This window comes from Lampris incognitus, chromosome 3 (assembly GCF_029633865.1).
Source record: "Lampris incognitus isolate fLamInc1 chromosome 3, fLamInc1.hap2, whole genome shotgun sequence".
Taxonomy (NCBI): Eukaryota; Metazoa; Chordata; class Actinopteri; order Lampriformes; family Lampridae; genus Lampris; species Lampris incognitus.
The window spans coordinates 116707901-116730577 of record NC_079213.1 but is presented as its reverse complement, the minus strand read 5'-3'; the positions used below and the strand labels follow the sequence as shown (position 1 = coordinate 116730577).

At 48.2% G+C, this 22677-nt stretch overlaps 1 protein-coding gene across 1 annotated transcript in view; it reads right to left on the bottom strand.

The window, feature by feature from the left end:
• palm1a (paralemmin 1a) overlaps nt 1–15986 on the bottom strand; it is a 104940-nt gene extending 88954 nt beyond the window's left edge. Inside the window, exon 1 of the mRNA XM_056276944.1 lies at nt 15947–15986. Coding sequence (XP_056132919.1) covers nt 15947–15951 — 5 coding nt within the window. The 5' untranslated portion in view covers nt 15952–15986. The remainder of the gene's footprint in view (nt 1–15946) is intronic.
• Nucleotides 15987–22677: the final 6691 nt, after the last annotated feature.

Below are 22677 nucleotides of genomic sequence, written 5' to 3'. Positions count from 1 at the left end.
TCTTGATTGCAATGGTTATTGATCAGGTTCGTGGATGAGATCAGATCCATGTTAATTGGCCATGTAGGTTTACACTACATGGAATTTGACTCTGTTTTCGTGGCTCTCTCAGTGTACTTAACATAATAATAACAACACTACAACACAATGTCTTCATGCATGCTCAATAATCCAGGTAGGAAAATCACAGAACGTTGAACCAGTTCATCTGGGCACAATGCTTAGTGGGAGAAACGTTTCTTCACTCATCACGAGGTCACTTGGATGAGTGAAGAAACGTTTCTCCCACTAAGCATTCCGTCCATATGAACTGATCAACTTGTTGTGACTACAGCACAACAATCTTCTAGGACGGAGTCAGGCAGGAGTCTCCATGGACGATGATGTTCACGGATGACATTGTGATCTGTAGCGAGAGTAGGGTGCAGGTGGAGGAGAGCCTGGAGAGGTGGAGGTATGCACTGGAGAGAAGAGGAATGAAAGTCAGTAGGAGCAAGACAGAATACATATGCGTGAATGAGAGGGAGGACAGTGGAATGGCCAGGATGCAAGGAGTGGAGGTGATGAAGGTGGATGAGTTTTTAGATACTTGGGGTCAACTGTCCAAAGTAACGGGGAGTGAAGGAGAGAGGTGAAGAAGAGAGTGCAGGCAGGGTGGAGTGGGTGGAGAAGAGTGTCAGGAGTGATGTGTGACAGAAGGGTACCAGCAAGAGTTAAAGGGAAGGTTTACAAGATGGTGGTGAGACCAGCTATGTTGTATGGTTTGGAGACAGTGGTGCTGATGAAAAGACAGGAGGCGGAGCTGGAGGTGGCAGAGATGAAGATGATAAGATTTTCACTGGGAGTAACGAAGAAGGACAGGATTGTAGTAGTAGTAGTAGTAGTAGTGGTGGTGGTGGTAGTAGTGGTAGTGGTAGTAGTAGTGTTAGTGGTAGTAGTAGTAGTAGTAGTGGTAGTGGTGGTGGTAGTAGTAGTGGTAGTGGTAGTAGTAGCAGTAGTAGTAGTATTGGTGGTAGTAATAGTAGTAATAGTAGTAGTAGTAGTAGTGGTGGTTGTAGTAGTAGTAGTAGTAGTGGTGGTTGTAGTAGTAGTAGTGGTGGTTGTAGTAGTAGTAGTAGTAGTGGTGGTTGTAGTAGTAGTAGTGGTGGTTGTAGTAGTAGTAGTGGTGGTGGTAGTGTATTGACTCTTGTATCCTGTTCTCCTCTCTCACGTCTCTTCTCTCTCTCTGAAAGATGTCTTCTCCTTTCTCGTCTGTGTGTGAATGGTGTGATGTGAGTCTCCCGTGTGTTCACTTGTAGTCTGTCCTCCTCCCAGGTCTCCATGGTGATGGTGGTCACGTGGCTCAGGTCCCGGGCGGTTCTGGGGCGTCTGGACACTGCTTGGCGTCCTCCTCAGCGTATTCTTCATATATTTTATCATTCCATTATAATTGTGTTATCCTCTTTCCGTGTTGTATTGTGTACACTGTGTAAACACAACATCACTGCACGTTGTGGGTCTTGGGAGAGATCCTCCTCTGGTGCTCTCCCTGAGCTTTCTTCCCGTGTTTTTCTCCCTGTTAAAGGTTTTAGGGAGGTGTTCCTTATCTGATGAGAGGAGGGTGTAAGGACAGGATGCTGTACTTCTGTAAAGCCCCCGGAGACACACTTGGACTTTGTGATACTGGGCTGTACAAATAACGTTGACAACTGTCCAAGCATCACCTCCCAAACCCTGCCGTTCAACCAAAACAATAAGCCAGCAGATATGGGGATGCTGTCCTTGGCCAACAGTCTTTATTAAAGGCCGAGTCTCAGAGGGACAGAGCAGTGGAAGTCCCTGATTTATGAATGGGAATGTTAGGGGGGACTCGAATAAAGCACAAGGCAGGAGACGGTGTCAAACCAGAGGCCACTGCCAGCTGCTCCTCACTTGCTGTGCATGCTGGGATTGGCCTGTGTCACATCACATGATGTGCTGGCGGTTAAACTGTGCTGAGATCAACAGAGTTTTGTCTGTGTGAAGCAGCAACTGAAAGGATTCAAACAAAAGAATACCGTCAGTTTCTATTCAGTTTCTATGGAGATTTGCCCAACAAACAGAGAATCCGGGCCTGGGCAGAGGGGCTGCAGGGGGGCTGCAGGGGAGCTGCAGGCTCTCTGGGAAAACATCAGCACACACCAAACACATCCAGCTGAGCTGATGGTTCAACAGAATGTACAGTCAGCAAAGCAGACTGGTAGCCTTTTAAGTTGCTCTTCTGCAATTCAGACTTCATGGGATGAATCAGACTTCATGTGATCAATCAGACTTCATGTGATAATTCAGACTTCATGGGATGAATCAGACTTCATGTGATAAATCCGACTTCATGGGATGAATCAGACTTCATGTGATCAATCAGACTTCATGTGATCAGTCAGACTTCATGTGATGAATCAGACTTCATGTGATCAGTCAGACTTCATGTGATGAATCAGACTTCATGTGATAAATCAGACTTCATGGGATGAATCAGACTTCATGTGATCAATCAGACTTCATGTGATCAATCATACTTCATGTGATAAACCAGAATTCATGTGATCAATCAGACTTCATGTGATAAATCAGAATTCATTTGATCGATCATACTTCATGTCATCAATCAGACTTCATGTGATAAATCAGACCATGTGATGAATCAGACTTCATGTGATAAATCAGAATTCATTTGATCAATCATACTTCTTGTGATAAATCAGATTTTATGTAATAAATCGGACCTCGTGATAAATCAGACATGCTGTGATGAATCAGAGTTCATGTGATAAATCAGACTTCATGTGAGACTATTAGCTGCTCACCATTCACAGCCCATGAATTTCTAGATTTTTTCTGCAATAAGGTTGATGAGATCTTAAACAAGATTAGTTCTTCAACTCCATCTACTCCTGCAGATCCTGTCATACTAAATTCATATCTACACAATGAGTCACTGACAGTTCCAGTTATTACAGCTTTTGAGACTATCTCTCTGACACTCTGACTAAGTTCATGTCAGCTTCTAAACCAACTGCTTGCCTACTTGATCCCTTACCAGCAAAACTTTTTAAAGACCTCTGGCCTTTTCTTGGACCTACAATGCTAGACATCGTTAATTTATCTCTTACTACTGGCATTGTTCCCAGCAGTTTTAAGACAGCTGTGGTTAAACCTCTACTTAAAAAAACCGCACCTTGATCCAGGGTCTCTTAATAACTATCGGCCAGTTTCTAATCTTCCATTCTTCTCTAAAGTACTAGAGAGTTGTTTATCAACAACTTTGGACCCATATAAAAGAAAACCATCTATATGAACCTTTTCAGTCGGCTTTCAGGCCCTGTAACTCCACTGAAACTGCTCTGACCAGAGTGGTAAATGATCTTCTACTGGCGATCGACTCTTCCACTTCTGTGCTTCTACTACTGGACCTCAGTGCAGCCTTTGACACCATGATCACTGTATACTTTTTGATAGATTAAATTGTAATGTTGGTGTCTCTGGCTTAACTCTCTCTTGGCTTAAGTCCTACTTATCTGGAAGAACACATTGGGTCTGCAATAATAATATTATATCAAAATTTTCTGACATTAAATATGGTTTGCCTCAGGGCTCAGTACTTGGCCCTCTACTTTCCTCTCTTTACATTACACCTCTTGGCCAAATTAATACAGTTATGGAATTAATTTCCATTGCTATGCTGATGATACTCAGTTGTTTGTGCCTATAAGGGCTGATGATCATACTCAAATCACTAACTTAGAGGCCTGCTTGGCTACTGTGAAAAACTGGATGTCACTTAACTTTCTGCTTTTAAATTCAGATAAAACCGAGATGCTGGTCATTGGCCTTGCTAGACACAGACACCAATTTGATCAAGTAACGATAACAATCGACAACTCTGGTTTCACAAAGTGTGGCAGCCAAAAATCTTGGAGTTACGTTTGATCTCATCCTTTCCTTTGATAAGCACATTAAAGAAATCACCAAGACTGCCTTTTTTCACTTACGTAACATAGCTAAAATTCAGTCTTTTCTCTCCATGGCTGATGCAGAGACTCTAATACATGCATTTGTTTCATCCAGACTTGATTTCTGTAATGTTCTGTTCTCAGGTCTGCCACATTCTAGTACTAAAAGTCTTCAGATGGTTCAGAATGCTGCTGCTAGAATCCTAACTAAAACTAGGAAATTTGACCATATTACACCAATTCTTGCCTCCCTTCTTTGGCTTCCTATCCACGTTAGATCAGAATACAAGGTGCTTCTGCTGACTTATAAAATCCTAAATGGGCTTGCCCCATCCTACCTGTCTGATCTCCTTAAACCTTACATGCCATCTCGAGCTTTCCGCTCTCAAAATACAGGGCTCCTGTGTGTACCCCAAGTTAAAAAGAAGTCAGCTGGTGGCAGCAGGGCCTTTTCCTATCGGGCTCCATTGTTGTGGAATAACCTGCCTGCTGCCATCAGACAATCAGAGTCTGTTGAGTCCTTTAAATCCAAACTTAAAACTCATCTTTTTGCCTTAGTTTACAATTAGTTGCCTTTAAGTTGAGTGCTTCACAACCTGTACTGGATGGAGGGTTGGTTTTCTGTCTCAGTGAATTTACCAACCACTGTTCTGCCGACGAGATTATCGAGTATAGATTACAAAGTATAGATTATGACGAGTTGATGACTTAATTGATTATGGTTAATGACTATTGCAAACTGTTCTCTTCTCTAACATGTCTTTTCTCTCTCTCTGAATGACGTCTCCTCCTTTCTCTTCTTCTGTGTTTGAATGGTGTCATGGGAGTCTCTCTTGCATGCACGTGCAGTCGGTTCTCCTCCCAGGTCTCCGTGGTGATGGTGGCTGCCATTTGGGTGCTGCCTGCCCTTCCACTCCTCACCTAAGTTTTTCTTTTATTACATGATGATGCTGGTCGCGTGGCTTGGGTCCTGGACTGCTCCGTTGGCATGTGGACACTGCTTGGCATCCTGTGCATCATGTTCTTCATAAATGTTATGTCCATTATAATTCTGTTATCCTCTTTCAATGTTGTATTATGTAAATTGCGTGAACACAGCATCCATTGCACGCTGTCTGTCTTGGGAGAGAGATCCCTCCTCTGTTGCTCTCCCTGAGGTTTCTTCCTAGTTTTTCTCCCTGTTAAAGGGTTTTTTAGGGAGTTGTTCCTCATCCGATGAGGCAAATTTGTAATTTGTGATATTGGGCTATACAAATAAAATTGATTTGAAATTTATTTCATGTGATCAATCAGACTGCATGTGATCAATCAGACTTCATGCGATGAATCAGACCTCATGTGATCAATCAGACTTCATGGGATCAATCAGACTTCATGTGATCAATCAGACTTCATGTGATGAATCAGACCTCATGTGATCAGTCATACTTCATGTGATCAATCATACTTCATGTGATGAATCAGACTTCATGTGATCGATCAGACTTCATGTGATGAATCAGACTTCATGTGATCAATCATACTTCATGTGATCAATCTACTTCATGCGATCAGTCAGACTTCATGCGATAAATCATACTTCATGTGATCAACCAGACTTCATGTGATCAATCATACTTCATGTGATATATCAGACTTCGTGTGATGAATCAGACTTCATGTGATATATCAGACTTCATGTGATATATCAGACTTCATGTGATCAACCAGACTTCATGTGATATATCAGACTTCATGTGATCAACCAGACTTCATGTGATATATCAGACTTCATGTGATGAATCAGACTTCATGTGATCAATCAGACTTCATGTGATCAACCAGACTTCATGTGATATATCAGACTTCATGTGATGAATCAGACTTCATGTGATCAATCATACTTCATGTGATATATCATACTCCATGTGATCAACCAGACTTCATGTGATGAATCAGACTTCATGTGATGAATCAGACTTCATGTGATCAATCAGACTTCATGTGATCAATCAGACTTAATTTGATCAATCATACTTCGTGTGATAAATCAGATTTTATGTGATAAATCAGACATAGTGTGATGAATCAGAGTTCATGTGATAAATCAGACTTCATGTGATCAATCATACTTCATGTGATAAATCATACTTCATTTGATAAAATCAGACATCATGTTATCAATCATACTTTGTGTGATAAATCAGACTTCATGTGATGAATCAGATTTTATGTGATAAATCAGACTTCATGTGATAAATCAGATTCTATGTGATAAATCACACTTCATGTTCTAAATCAGATTTCGTGTTTACTGGATATAAATCTGCTATAGGCTGTTATAAATGACTGCTTTATGATGTCTCTGTCTTCTACATTTAAAGCCTATAGGGAGTGATGTCAGACTCAGGTGGCTTCATCACACATGTCAGCGTACCTGTGGTGTGGCAGCACATGCTCAGCTCTCTGTCCATCAGAGAGCCAACGTGACTCTGTCATGTTGTTTGGCATGAACAGGAGAGTGTTTTTTCTCTAGCAGAAACTCACATGGACACGATGACCCCATGATCCCCATGATGGGGAGACTCACATGGGCATGATGACCCCGTGATGGAGAGACTCACATGGACATGATGACCCTATGATGGAGAGACTCACATGGGCATGATGACTCCATGATGGAAAGACTCACATGGACATGATGACCCCATGATGGAGAGACTCACATGGACATGATGACTCCATGATGGAGAGACTCACATGGACATGATGACCCCATGATGGAGAGACTCACATGGGCATGTTGACCCTATGATGGAGAGACTCATATGGACATGATGACCCCACGATGGAGAGACTCACATGGACATGATGACCCCATGATGGAGACACTCACACGGACATGATGACCCCATGATGGAGAGACTCACATGGGCATGATGACCCCATGATGGAGAGACTCACATAGACATGATGACCCCATGATGGAGAGACTCACATGGACATGATGACCCCATGATGGAGAGACTCCCATGGACATGATGACCCCATGATGATCCCGTGATGGAGAGACTCACATGGACAAGATGACCCCATGATGGAGAGACTCACATGGACAAGATGACCCCATGATGGAGAGACTCACATGGGCATGATGACCCCATGATGGGGTGACTCACATGGACATGATGACCCCATGATGGAAACACTCACATGGACATGATGGCCCCATGATGGAGAGACTCACATGGACATGATGACCCCACGATGGAGAGACTCACATGGACATGATGACCCCATGATGGAGAGACTCACATGGACATGATGACCCCACGATGGAGAGACTCACATGGGCATGATGACCCCATGATGGAGAGACTCACATGGACATGATGACCCCATGATGATCCCGTGATGGAGAGACTCACATGGACATGATGGCCCCATGATGGAGAGACTCCCATGGACATGATGACCCCATGATGGAGAGACTCACATGGGCATGATGACCCCATGATGGGGTGACTCACATGGACATGATGACACCATGATGGAAACACTCACATGGACATGATGGCCCCATGATGGAGAGACTCACATGGACATGATGACCCCATGATGGAGAGACTCACATGGACATGATGACCCCATGATGGAAAGACTCACATGGACATGATGGTCCCACGATGGAGAGACTCCCATGGACATGATGACCCCATGATCGAGAGACTCCCATGGACATGATGACCCCATGATGGAGAGACTCGCAATTCACATGATGACCCCATGATGGAGAGACTCCCATGGACATGATGACCCCATGATGGAGAGACTCCCATGGACATGATGACCCCATGATGGAGAGACTCGCAATTCACATGATGACTCCATGATGGAGAGACTCGCAATTCACATGATGACCCCATGATGGAAAGACTCACATGGACATGATGACCCCATGATGGAGAGACTCACATGGACATGATGACCCCATGATGGAGACACTCACACGGACATGATGACCCCATGATGGAGAGACTCACATGGGCATGATGACCCCATGATGGAGAGACTCACATAGACATGATGACCCCATGATGGAGAGACTCACATGGACATGATGACCCCATGATGGAGAGACTCCCATGGACATGATGACCCCATGATGATCCCGTGATGGAGAGACTCACATGGACAAGATGATCCCGTGATGGAGAGACTCACATGGACATGATGACCCCATGATGGAGAGACTCACATGGACATGATGGCCCCATGATAGGGTGACTCACATGGACATGATGACCCCATGATGGAAAGACTCACATGGACATGATGACCCCATGATGGAGAGACTCACATGGACATGATGACCCCATGATGGAGAGACTCACATGGACATGATGACCCCATGATGGAGAGACTCACATGGACATGATGACCCCATGATGGAGAGACTCATATGGACATGATGACCTCATGATGGAGAAACTCACATGGGCATGATGACCCCAAATTGGAGAGACTCGCATGGACATGATGACCCCATGATGGAGAGACTCACATGGACATGATGACCCCATAATGGAGAGGCAGTGGAGCAGACAGTGCAGCCTGTTTCTACTCGAGGAGGCCAACTAACCCTCCTGTGGTGTTTCCCAGTCCAGTCCTCATCTGGCTTATGTATAATTATCCATCCATCAATCCATCCATTATCTTGACCGATTATCCTGCTCACAGGGATGCGGAGATGCTGGAGCCTATCCCAGCAGCAGTCATTGAGTGGCAGGCGGGGAGACATCCTGGACAGGTCGTCAGGCCATCACAGGGCCCACACACACACACACACACACACACACACACACACCCATGCATTCACACATAGGGACAATTTAGTATGGCCGATTCACCTTACCTACATGTCTTTGAGTCACCTGACCTACATGTCTTTGAGTCACCTGACCTACATGTCTTTGAGTCACCTGACCTACATGTCTTTGAGTCACCTGACCTACATGTCTTTGAGTCACCTGACCTACATGTCTTTGAGTCACCTGACCTACATGTCTTTGAGTCACCTGACCTACATGTCTTTGGACTGTGGGAGGAAACCGGAGCCCCCGGAGGAAACCCAAGCAGACAAGGGGAGAACATGCAAACTCCACACAGAGGACAACACCTCCTACATTAAGATGAATGTAGGATGTGTTTTACATGAGTTCAGATTAATGTAGGAGGTGTTTTACAAGAGTTCAGATGAATGTAGGAGATGTTTTACACGTGTTCAGATGAATGTAGGTGATGTTTTACACGTGTTCAGATGGATGTAGGAGGTGTTTTACACGTGTTCAAATGGATGTAGGAGGTGTTTTACACATGTTCAGATGGATGTAGGAGGTGTTTTACACGTGTTCAAATGGATGTAGGAGGTGTTTTACATGTGTTCAGGTGGATGTAGGAGATGTTTTACATGTGTTCAGGTGGATGTAGGAGGTGTTTTACACGTGTTCAAATGGATGTAGGAGGTGTTTTACACGTGTTCAGATGGATGTAGGAGGTGTTTTACAAGAGTTCAGATGAATGTAGGACATGTTTTACACGTGTTCAGATGAATGTAGGTGATGTTTTACACGTGTTCAGATGGATGTAGGAGGTGTTTTACACGTGTTCAAATGGATGTAGGAGGTGTTTTACATGTGTTCAGGTGGATGTAGGAGATGTTTTACATGTGTTCAGGTGGATGTAGGAGGTGTTTTACACGTGTTCAAATGGATGTAGGAGGTGTTTTACACGTGTTCAGATGGATGTAGGAGGTGTTTTACACGTGTTCAAATGGATGTAGGAGATGTTTTACATGTGTTCAGGTGGATGTAGGTGTTTTACACGTGTTCAAATGGCTGTAGGAGGTGCTTTACACGTGTTCAGATGGATGTATGTGTTTTACACGTGTTCAAATGGATGTAGGAGATGTTTTACACTTGTTCAGGTGGATGTAGGAGACGTTTACACGTGTTCAGATTAATTTAGGAGATACAAGCGAGGAGAGTGTGCTAAGAAGGTGGAAGGAGTACTTTGAGAGGCTGATGAATGAAGAAAATGAAAGAGAGAGAAGGTTGGATGATGTGGGGATAGTGAATCAGGAAGTGCGGTGGATTAACAAGGGGGAAGTGAGGGCAGCTATGAAGAGGATGAAGAGTGGAAAGGCAGTTGGTCCTGATGACATACCTGTGGAGGCATGGAGATGTTTAGGAGAGATGGCAGTGGAGTTTTTAACTAGATTGTTTAACACAATCTTGGAAAGTGAGAGGATGCCTGAGGAGTGGAGAAGAAGCATACTGGTACTGATTGTCAAGAACAAGGGTGATGTGCAGAACTGTAGCAACTACAGAGGTATAAAGTTGATCAGCCACAGCATGAAGATATGGGAAAGAGTAATAGAAGCTGGGTTAAGAGGAGGAGAGGTGATGATCAGCCACAGCATGAAGATATGGGAAAGAGTAATAGAAGCTAGGTTAAGAGGAGAGGTGATGATCAGCAGCAGCAGCAGTATGGTTTCATGCCATGAAAGAGCACCACAGATGTGATGTTTGTTTTGAGAATGTTGATGGAGAAGTATAGAGAAGGCCAGAAGGAGTCACATTGTGTCTTTGTAGATTTAGAGAAAGTATATGACAGGGTGCCGAGAGAGGAGGTGTGGTATTGTATGAGGAAGTCAGGAGTTGCAGAGAGTAGGAGTGGTGCGGGATATGAGGGAAGTGTGACAGTGGTGAGGTGTGTGGTTGGAATTATAGATGGGTTCAAGGTGGAGGTGGGATTACATCAAGGATCGGCTCTGAGCCCTTTCTAGTTTGCAATGGTGATGGACAGGTTGACGGACAAGATCAGGCAGGAGTGTCCATGGGCAATGATGTTCGCAGATGACATTGTGATCTGTAGAGAGAGTAGGGTGCAGGTTGAGGAGAGGATGTAGGAGATGTTTACACGAGTTCAGGTGGATGTAGGGATGTTTTACATGAGTTCAGATGGATGTAGTAGGTGTTTACACGAGTTCAGATGGATGTAGTAGGTGTTTACACGAGTTCAGATGGATGTAGTAGGTGTTTACACAAGTTCAGATGGATGTAGTAGGTGTTTACACGAGTTCAGGTGGCTATAGGAGGTGTTTACACGAGTTCAGGTGGATGTAGGGATGTTTTACACTTGTTCAGATGAATGTAGGAGGTGTTTACACGAGTTCCGGTGGATGTAGGGATGTTTTACACTTGTTCAGATGGCTATAGGAGGTGTTTACACGAGTTCAGGTGGATGTAGGGATGTTTTCATGTGTTCAGATGGCTATAGGAGGTGTTTACACGAGTTCAGGTGGATGTAGGGATGTTTTACACTTGTTCAGATGGCTATAGGAGGTGTTTACACGAGTTCAGGTGGATGTAGGGATGTTTTCATGTGTTCAGATGGCTATAGGAGGTGTTTACACGAGTTCAGGTGGATGTAGGGATGTTTTCATGTGTTCAGATGGCTATAGGAGGTGTTTACACGAGTTCAGGTGGATGTAGGGATGTTTTACACTTGTTCAGATGGCTATAGGAGGTGTTTACACGAGTTCAGGTGGATGTAGGGATGTTTTCATGTGTTCAGATGGCTATAGGAGGTGTTTACACGAGTTCAGGTGGATGTAGGGATGTTTTCATGTGTTCAGATGGCTATAGGAGGTGTTTACACGAGTTCAGGTGGATGTAGGGATGTTTTCATGTGTTCAGATGAATGTAGGAGGTGTTTACACGAGTTCAGATAGATGTAGGGGATGTTTTACATGTGTGCAGGTGGATGTAGGAGATGTTTTACACGTGTTCAGATGGATGTAGGTGATGTTTACACGAGTTCAGGTGGATGTAGGGATGTTTTACATGAGTTCAGATGGATGTACGGATGTTTTACACTTGTTCAGATGGCTATAGGTGTTTACACGAGTTCAGGTGGATGTAGGGATGTTTTCATGTGTTCAGATGAATGTAGGAGGTGTTTACACGAGTTCAGGTGGATGTAGGGATGTTTTCATGTGTTCAGATGGCTATAGGAGGTGTTTACACGAGTTCAGATGGATGTACGGATGTTTTACACTTGTTCAGATGGCTATAGGAGGTGTTTACACGAGTTCAGATGGATGTACGGATGTTTTACACTTGTTCAGATGGCTATAGGAGGTGTTTACACGAGTTCAGGTGGATGTAGGGATTTTTTCATGTGTTCAGATGGCTATAGGAGGTGTTTACACGAGTTCAGGTGGATGTAGGGATGTTTTACACTTGTTCAGATGGCTATAGGAGGTGTTTACACGAGTTCAGGTGGATGTAGGGATGTTTTCATGTGTTCAGATGAATGTAGGAGGTGTTTACACGAGTTCAGGTGGATGTAGGGATGTTTTCATGTGTTCAGATGGCTATGGGAGGTGTTTACACGAGTTCAGGTGGATGTAGTAGTTGTTTACACGAGTTCAGGTGGATGTAGGAGATGTTTACACGAGTTCAGGTGGATGTAGGGATGGTTTACATGAGTTCAGATGGATGTACGGATGTTTTACACTTGTTCAGATGGCTATAGGAGATGTTTACACGAGTTCAGGTGGATGTAGGGATGTTTTACATGAGTTCAGATGGATGTAGGAGGTATTTACATGAGTTCAGGTGGATGTAGGGATGTTTTCATGTGTTCAGATAGCTATGGGAGGTGTTTACACGAGTTCAGGTGGATGTAGGGATGTTTTGATGTGTTCAGATGAATGTAGGAGGTGTTTACAGGAGTTCAGGTGGATGTAGGGATGTTTTCATGTGTTCCGATGGCTATAGGAGGTGTTTACACGAGTTCAGATGGATGTACGGATGTTTTACACTTGTTCAGATGGCTATAGGAGGTGTTTACACGAGTTCAGATGGATGTACGGATGTTTTACACTTGTTCAGATGGCTATAGGAGGTGTTTACACGAGTTCAGGTGGATGTAGGGATGTTTTCATGTGTTCAGATGAATGTAGGAGGTGTTTACACGAGTTCAGGTGGATGTAGGGATGTTTTCATGTGTTCAGATGGCTATGGGAGGTGTTTACACGAGTTCAGGTGGATGTAGTAGGTGTTTACACGAGTTCAGGGTGGATGTAGGAGATGTTTACACGAGTTCAGGTGGATGTAGGGATGTTTTACATGAGTTCAGATGGATGTACGGATGTTTTACACTTGTTCAGATGGCTATAGGAGGTGTTTACACGAGTTCAGGTGGATGTAGGGATGTTTTCATGTGTTCCGATGGCTATAGGAGGTGTTTACACGAGTTCAGATGGATGTACGGATGTTTTACACTTGTTCAGATTGCTATAGGAGATGTTTACACGAGTTCAGGTGGATGTACGGATGTTTTACACTTGTTCAGATGGCTATAGGAGGTGTTTACACGAGTTCAGATGGATGTACGGATGTTTTACACTTGTTCAGATGAATGTAGGAGGTGTTTACACGAGTTCAGGTGGATGTAGGGATGTTTTCATGTGTTCAGATGGCTGACGGAGATGTTTTACACGAGTTCAGGTGGATGTAGGGATGTTTTCATGTGTTCAGATGGCTATGGGAGGTGTTTACACGAGTTCAGGTGGATGTAGGGGATGTTTTACATGTGTGCAGGTGGATGTAGGAGATGTTTACACGAGTTCAGGTGGATGTAGGGATGTTTTACATGTGTGCAGGTGGATGTAGGAGATGTTTTACATGAGTTCAGATGGATGTACGGATGTTTTACACTTGTTCAGATGGCTATAGGAGATGTTTACACGAGTTCAGGTGGATGTAGGGATGTTTTCGTGTGTTCAGATGAATGTAGGAGGTGTTTACACGAGTTCAGATGGATGTAGGGGATGTTTTACATGTGTGCAGGTGGATGTAGGAGATGTTTTACACGTGTTCAGATGGATGTAGGAGATGTTTACACGAGTTCAGGTGGATGTACGGATGTTTTACATGAGTTCAGGTGGATGTACGGATGTTTTACACTCGTTCAGATGGCTATAGGAGATGTTTACACGAGTTCAGATGGATGTAGGGATGTTTTCATGTGTTCAGATGAATGTAGGAGGTGTTTACACGAGTTCAGGTGGATGTAGGAGGTGCTTACACATGTTCAGGTGGATGTAGGGGATGTTTTACTTGTGTGCGGGTGGATGTAGGAGATGTTTTACACGTGTTCAGATGGATGTAGGAGATGTTTACACGAGTTCAGGTGGATGTAGGGATGTTTTACATGAGTTCAGGTGGATGTAGGGATGTTTTACACTTGTTCAGATGGCTACAGGAGATGTTTACACGAGTTCAGGTGGATGTAGGAGGTGCTTACACATGTTCAGGTGGATGTAGGGGATGTTTTACATGTGTGCAGGTGGATGTAGGAGATGTTTTACACGTGTTCAGATGGATGTAGGAGATGTTTACACGAGTTCAGGTGGATGTAGGGATGTTTTACATGAGTTCAGATGGATGTACGGATGTTTTACACTTGTTCAGATGGCTATAGGAGGTGTTTACACGAGTTCAGATGGATGTAGGAGGTGTTTACACATGTTCAGGTGGATGTAGGAGGTGTTTTACACGAGTCTGCAGAGGATTAATGTGTGGAGGAGAGACGAGATAAATGAGGAGATCCTGGCGAGGTTTTTGCAGTGACTGAGACGAGCAAAGATAAATGTTCATGTAAGCCAGTGGTCACCAACCCTGATCCTGGAGAGCGACCCTCCTGTCAGTTTTCCCTCCAACCCTGATTTAACACACCTGATTCAAATAATCAAGGTCTTGGTCAGTAGGTAATTAGACGAGTCAGGTGAGTAAAGTTAGGGTGGGGTGGAAAACGGCAGTAGGGTAGCTCTGCAGGAGCAGGGGTTGACACCCCTGATGTAAGTTCACATACACAAAGTGGAATTCAACTTCCCGTTATAAACGTACTGGCAAACCTTCATGAACGATATCATTTTATCAAACTGTTTCAAGGGATCAGAGAGCTCAGTGTGATCTCCAGGCCAACACAGCTCAGCCGCTAGTCTGTCCAACACGTCAGCAGACGTCAGTGACGCTGCATACCAGTTTGATAATGAGGTCATTACACCTCAGAAACAACGTCACAAACCTCCACGTTCATGCTACGATGACGTGCAGTACGTCAAAACCCCTCCAACCCTGCACGTGCACGACTGGAGTCTGCAGCAAACAGCCCGTCAGATCAGCGTCACACACACACACACACACACACACACACACACACACACACACACACACACACACACACACACACACACGCTGTCACGTCTGACCCACAAGTGACACACTCGGCATGGCCAAACAGAGATAGTCGGACATTTTAGATGCGCTCCAGTGCGCCGACGCTTCTCGTGGTAAGGTGGTGTATTATGGTGGTGTTTTATGGTGGTGTATTATGGTGGTGTGTAGCGCACCATGCGGCTCTGCGAGAACCGTGTAAAGATTCCACAACGCGCCGTCGCACCGACACAAACAACGTGTGTAGTCAGCCCTGGCGGGTGTCGTCATGTTTCCAGCCTGGACACATCCAGCCTGGACACATCCAGGCTGGATGTGTCCAGGCTGGATGTGTCCAGGCTGCACGGCAGGCTGGATGTGTCCAGGCTGGATGTGTCCAGGCTGGATGTGTCCAGGCTGCACGGCAGGCTGGATGTGTCCAGGCTGGATGTGTCCAGGCTGCACGGCAGGCTGGATGTGTCCAGGCTGGATGTGCTCCATGTGCAGCAGCAGCAGCTCTGCGTCCCGCTGCCAGCGTTAGCCGGCCTGACTCAGCTGTTCTGCAGCATGGACTCAGTCTCCATCAGCTGGTGCTGATGGAGTCCGCATCACACCCTCTGCAGGTGTGGCCGCTTCACACACGCTGTGCTCACACTAAAGCTATCCGGATCATTTCGGGGCGGCTTAGAAACAGAAAGTTCGACTTACTCCATGTTCCCTCGCAGTCCTCAGAGCTGGAGCTCCTCTTCTCCCCGACTGGAAAATTAGTCAAAGTCCTCTGAGATGAGACGAGGCTCGGTCCTCTTCAGGAAGTCCGCTTTCATCAGAACCTCCTCAGCCCAGAACCACTTCCTCTCCCCTCCGGACCGGCTCAGATCAGTCCAGATTCAGTCCACACCTCTGTCCGGCTCTCCTCGACTCGTCTCATCCAATCTTTGTTCACTTCATCTCTGCGTGGGGAGTCACGGACACGCCCACACGCACGAGAGGCCGGCCGAGGGATGAGGGACAGGGAGCGGTTCTCTGATGCGCTCGTGCAGATGTGTGTGTGTTCATGCATATTATACATATGTATGGTGTATGAATGAAGTGATAACAGCAGGGGGCGCTGCTGACGGGTAACGTGGTGTCACAACGCTGTTGTGTTAAAAGTCTGTTGTGTCTTCTGCAGTGGAGCACAGACAACAATTACACCTCATCAACTTGTCGACGTTCGGCAAAACATGTGAATTATTGTTCTTTATATCTTGACTTTATCTCGCACTCCCCATATTCAAACCTGGCATCTTTCACTCGGCGCCCCCTAGTGGTGGCGGCTGTGGTCAGGTGCATTACGTAGTGATGATAGACTGTGTGTCTGTCTGTTGTCTGTTGTCTGTGACATGATGAGGATTGCCGGTTGTGTGTGAGTTTGTGTGAGCTGTGTGTGGTGTGTAAAGGCGGACTTGCCCCTGTGGGATGATGAAGTTGTTTGAATGTGAATGTGAAGAGTCGCGTCTCCGTCCTTCCTCACGCAGTCGGTGTGTTCTTCCTCACAGCCCCCTGCAGGTAGGGCGGGGAGGTTCTTCCTCACAGCCCCCTGCAGGTAGGGCGGGGAGGTTCTTCCTCACAGCCCCCTGCAGGTAGGGCGGGGAGGTTCTTCCTCACAGCCCCCTGCAGGTAGGGCGGGGAGGTTCTTCCTCACAGCCCCCTGCAGGTTGGGCGGGGAGGTTCTTCCTCACAGCCCCTCCAGGTAGGGCGGGGAGGTTCTTCCTCACAGCCCCCTGCAGGTAGGGCGGGGAGGTTCTTCCATACAGCCCCCTGCAGGTAGGGCGGGGAGGTTCTTCCTCACAGCCCCCTGCAGGTAGGGCGGGGAGGTTCTTCCTCACAGCCCCCTGCAGGTAGGGCGGGGAGGTTCTTCCTCACAGCCCCCTGCAGGTTGGGCGGGGAGGTTCTTCCTCACAGCCCCCTGCAGGTTGGGCGGGGAGGTTCTTCCTCACAGCCCCCTGCAGGTTGGGCGGGGAGGTTCTTCCTCACAGCCCCCTGCAGGTAGGGCGGGGAGGTTCTTCCTCACAGCCCCCTGCAGGTAGGGCGGGGAGGTTCTTCCATACAGCCCCCTGGAGGTTCTTCCTCACAGCCCCCTGCAGGTAGGGCGGGGAGGTTCTTCCATACAGCCCCCTGCAGGTAGGGCGGGGAGGTTCTTCCTCACAGCCCCTCCAGGTAGGGCGGGGAGGTTCTTCCTCACAGCCCCTCCAGGTAGGGCGGGGAGGTTCTTCCATGCAGCCCCCTGCAGGTAGGGCGGGGAGGTTCTTCCTCACAGCCCCCTGCAGGTAGGGCGGGGAGGTTCTTCCTCACAGCCCCCTGCAGGTAGGGCGGGGAGGTTCTTCCTCACAGCCCCCTGCAGGTAGGGCGGGGAGGTTCTTCCTCACAGCCCCCTGCAGGTAGGGCGGGGAGGTTCTTCCTCACAGCCCCCTGCAGGTTGGGCGGGGAGGTTCTTCCTCACAGCCCCCTGCAGGTTGGGCGGGGAGGTTCTTCCTCACAGCCCCCTGCAGGTTGGGCGGGGAGGTTCTTCCTCACAGCCCCCTGCAGGTAGGGCGGGGAGGTTCTTCCTCACAGCCCCCTGCAGGTAGGGCGGGGAGGTTCTTCCATACAGCCCCCTGGAGGTTCTTCCTCACAGCCCCCTGCAGGTAGGGCGGGGAGGTTCTTCCTCACAGCCCCCTGCAGGTAGGGCGGGGAGGTTCTTCCATACAGCCCCCTGCAGGTAGGGCGGGGAGGTTCTTCCTCACAGCCCCTCCAGGTAGGGCGGGGAGGTTCTTCCTCACAGCCCCTCCAGGTAGGGCGGGGAGGTTCTTCCATGCAGCCCCCTGCAGGTAGGGCGGGGAGGTTCTTCCTCACAGCCCCCTGCAGGTAGGGCGGGGAGGTTCTTCCTCACAGCCCCCTGCAGGTAGGGCGGGGAGGTTCTTCCTCACAGCCCCCTGCAGGTAGGGCGGGGAGGTTCTTCCTCACAGCCCCCTGCAGGTAGGGCGGGGAGGTTCTTCCATACAGCCCCCTGCAGGTAGGGCGGGGAGGTTCTTCCATACAGCCCCCTGCAGGTAGGGCGGGGAGGTTCTTCCTCACAGCCCCCTGCAGGTAGGGCGGGGAGGTTCTTCCATACAGCCCCCTGCAGGTAGGGCGGGGAGGTTCTAGCAAGGGCACTCCAGTTACCGCCATCCATGTACAAATGAATGCACAACTTTTTCCATGCTCTCCCTCCCTCTCTAGCTCTCTCTCTCTCCCTCCCTCTCTCTCTCTCCCTATCTCTCTCTATATATATAGTAGTGAATTCCGCGGGGGGGGGGCAGCCCGGCCGGACCGTCACAGCCGGGGCGCAAACTGGGTTATTCCGCACCGCACCGCGGGCCACTTCTTTAACCAGTCGACTACAGGGTGGGACCCGTTAGCCACGGGCTACCGAGCCCATCCGTCCGGGGTCTTTACACCATGTTGTAGCAAGTTAGGGGGCAACCGCCGCAGCCGGGACGCGAACCCGCTTCTCCCGCACCGTGGGCGACATCGCTACCCGCTCGACCAAGACCTGTTCCGGGTCTACTCATCCATGCAGCTTATTATAGGTGTTCCGTGTTGCACATACGGCTCTATTCGTTTCATATTAATACAACGGGGTCAGGGGAGGACGCTATTATGTAAAATGTTTACAAAAGGTAGTGAAAGTTAACACTGGTGTAAACTATACGATCAGGCTTTACTTTGGTCCAGCCAGTTGTTGTTATTGTATTTTATTTTGTGTTTATTGTGTATGTATGTATGTATGTATGTATGTATGTATGTATCAGCAAGCCCTTCGTCACACGATGGCGACGGCGCTGGGCTGGAGTTGAGCTGACCACACATGACCACCACATCTGTCTGCTCATTTTGAGTTTGCCAGGAGTGAACTGGCCTGCAGCAGCTCCCCTGGATCCGGAAGACTGGTGTGGTTTCTACGCGGTAAAGCCAGAACAGGTGTTTGCACTAGCATGGTGGTGTTGTGATGGGGATGAGACATGGAGGACGGTTGAAAACTGATTGGCTGAACTTGCAAGCGGTCATTATTCCCCCACAAGGGACACGTTGGAGGGTGGGGGTTGATAGGAGCGATGTTGAAACGACTTGGAGCAGAGTGACGGGTCTCTGTCAACAGAAGTTACTTTCCCAACAGACCAGCGGCTTTTACAAATGCTCATCTCACTTTACACGTTCTACGGTTGAGGCTGTGTGGGAAAGCAGTCCCAGAAAGTCTGTACACACCTGTACACACCTGCACACATCTGCATACATCTGCACACACCTGCACACATCTGCATACACCTGCACACACCTGTACACACCTGTACACACCTGCACACACCTGCACACACCTGCACACATCTGCATACACCTGCACACACCTGCACACACCTGTACACACCTGCATACACCTGCACACACCTGTACACACCTGTACACACCTGCGTACACCTGTACACACCTGCGTACACCTGCACACACCCGCTTACACCTGCGTACACCTGTACACACCTGCACACACCCGCTTACACCTGTACACACCTGCTTACACCTGCGTACACCTGCACACACCCGCTTACACCTGCGTACACCTGTACACACCTGCACACACCTGTACACAACCGCTTACACCTGCGTACACCTGCACACACCTGTACACACCCGCTTACACCTGTACACACCTGTACACACCTGTACACACCTGCTTACACCTGCGTACACCTGCACACACCCGCTTACACCTGCGTACACCTGTACACACCTGCACACACCTGTACACAACCGCTTACACCTGTACACACCTGTACACACCTGTACACACCTGCACACACCTGCTTACACCTGTACACACCTGCACACACCCGCTTACACCTGCACACACCTGCACACACCCGCTTACACCTGCACACACCTGTACACACCTGCACACACCCGCTTACACCTGTACACACCTGCACACACCCGCTTACACCTGCGTACACCTGTACACACCTGCACACACCTGTACACACCTGTACACACCTGTACACACCCGCTTACACCTGTACACACCTGTACACACCTGTACACACCCGCTTACACCTGTACACACCTGTACACACCTGTGCACACCTGCTTACACCTGTACACACCTGCACACACCTGCACACACCCGCTTACACCTGCACACACCTGCACACACCCGCTTACACCTGCGTACACCTGCATACACCTGTACACACCTGCGCACACCTGCGTACACCTGTACACACCTGCGCACACCTGTACACACCTGCATACACCTGCCACACCTGCGTACACCTGCACATGCTTTACAAATAAATGAAAGTGCATGAAACACGAGCCGGTGGTGAATGACGCGTTAATAACGAGGCTCCAGGCTCTCTTCCTCCCCCTGCTGGGACACTCCAGACCAGCACAGCTTAATGATCATCACGTGTCTCATGGTCCACATGAGCCATTCATACTTCACCTGCCTCAAAGCTGATCCTAGACCTGCCACACGGACACAGGATGTACAGCAGGGACCTGGACGAACTTTCCAGAGCACCGAAGTGACACGTGACCGAGACTCAGACCAACACTAGACCATAGTAATAATCCCCAGCTGGCATTTCCCATCATTTCTATATATATGCCCGCTGTTAGGCCTCAGCGTTGTAGCAGCTGTCCACCTGCAGGTGGAGGCAGAGTGAAAGAGAATCAAGCTACTTGTTTTCTTTTGTTTATCTGTCCAAATCCCTACGTAGTAGTGTGTGTGTGTGTGTGTGTGTAGTAGGTCTATACATCACACAAAGACTGCATTTCTAACCCTCCTCTCTCTCCCTCCCTCCCTCCCTGCTCCCTCCCTGCTCCCTCCACCAGCAGAGTAGTTGCTGTTGTAACTCAAAACGTCTCCATCCTCTCTGCTCAACCTGGATCTCTACCAGACATCAGCTGAATGATGGGAAAGTAAGTGTGTGTGTGTGTTGGATTGGAGTTCAAAATGATGAACACTCCACAGAGATGCTGTTGTTTTAAAAGCAGTAGTCAGTATTGATCTTGCTACTTTCTGAGATGTAGTGATGCCTGCTGCCTGAAGCGGGGTGTGATTGGTGATGCCTGCTGTGTGAAGCGGGGAGTGATTGGTGATGTCTGCTGTGTGAAGCGGGGAGTGATTGGTGATGTCTGCTGTGTGAAGCGGGGAGTGATTGGTGATGCCTGCTGTGTGAAGCGGGGAGTGATTGGTGATGTCTGCTGTGTGAAGCGGGGAGTGATTGGTGATGTCTGCTGTGTGAAGCGGGGAGTGATTGGTGATGCCTGCTGTGTGAAGCGGGGAGTGATTGGTGATGCCTGCTGCGTGAAGCGGGGTGTGATTGGTGATGCCTGCTGTGTGAAGCGGGGAGTGATTGGTGATGTCTGCTGTGTGAAGCGGGGAGTGATTGGTGATGCCTGCTGTGTGAAGCGGGGTGTGATTGGTGATGTCTGCTGTGTGAAGCGGGGTGTGATTGGTGATGCCTGCTGTGTCAGGCGGGGTGTGATTGGTGATGCCTGCTGTGTGAAGCGGGGAGTGATTGGTGATGCCTGCTGTGTGAAGCGGGGAGTGATTGGTGATGTCTGCTGTGTGAAGTGGGGTGTGATTGGTGATGCCTGCTGTGTGAAGCGGGGTGTGATTGGTGATGCCTGCTGTGTGAAGCGGGGTGTGATTGGTGATGCCTGCTGTGTGAAGCGGGGTGTGATTGGTGATGTCTGCTGTGTGAAGCGGGGTGTGATTGGTGATGCCTGCTGTGTCAGGCGGGGTGTGATTGGTGATGCCTGCTGTGTGAAGCGGGGTGTGATTGGTGATGCCTGCTGTGTCAGGCGGGGTGTGATTGGTGATGCCTGCTGTGTGAAGCGGGGTGTGATTGGTGATGCCTGCTGTGTGAAGCGGGGAGTGATTGGTGATGTCTGCTGTGTGAAGCGGGGTGTGATTGGTGATGTCTGCTGTGTGAAGCGGGGTGTGATTGGTGATGCCTGCTGTGTGAAGCGGGGTGTGATTGGTGATGCCTGCTGTGTGAAGCGGGGTGTGATTGGTGATGCCTGCTGTGTGAAGCGGGGTGTGATTGGTGATGCCTGCTGTGTGAAGCGGGGAGTGATTGGTGATGCCTGCTGTGTGAAGCGGGGAGTGATTGGTGATGTCTGCTGTGTGAAGCGGGGAGTGATTGGTGATGTCTGCTGTGTGAAGCGGGGTGTGATTGGTGATGCCTGCTGTGTGAAGCGGGGAGTGATTGGTGATGCCTGCTGTGTGAAGCGGGGAGTGATTGGTGATGTCTGCTGTGTGAAGCGGGGAGTGATTGGTGATGCCTGCTGTGTGAAGCGGGGTGTGATTGGTGATGCCTGCTGTGTGAAGCGGGGAGTGATTGGTGATGCCTGCTGTGTGAAGCGGGGAGTGATTG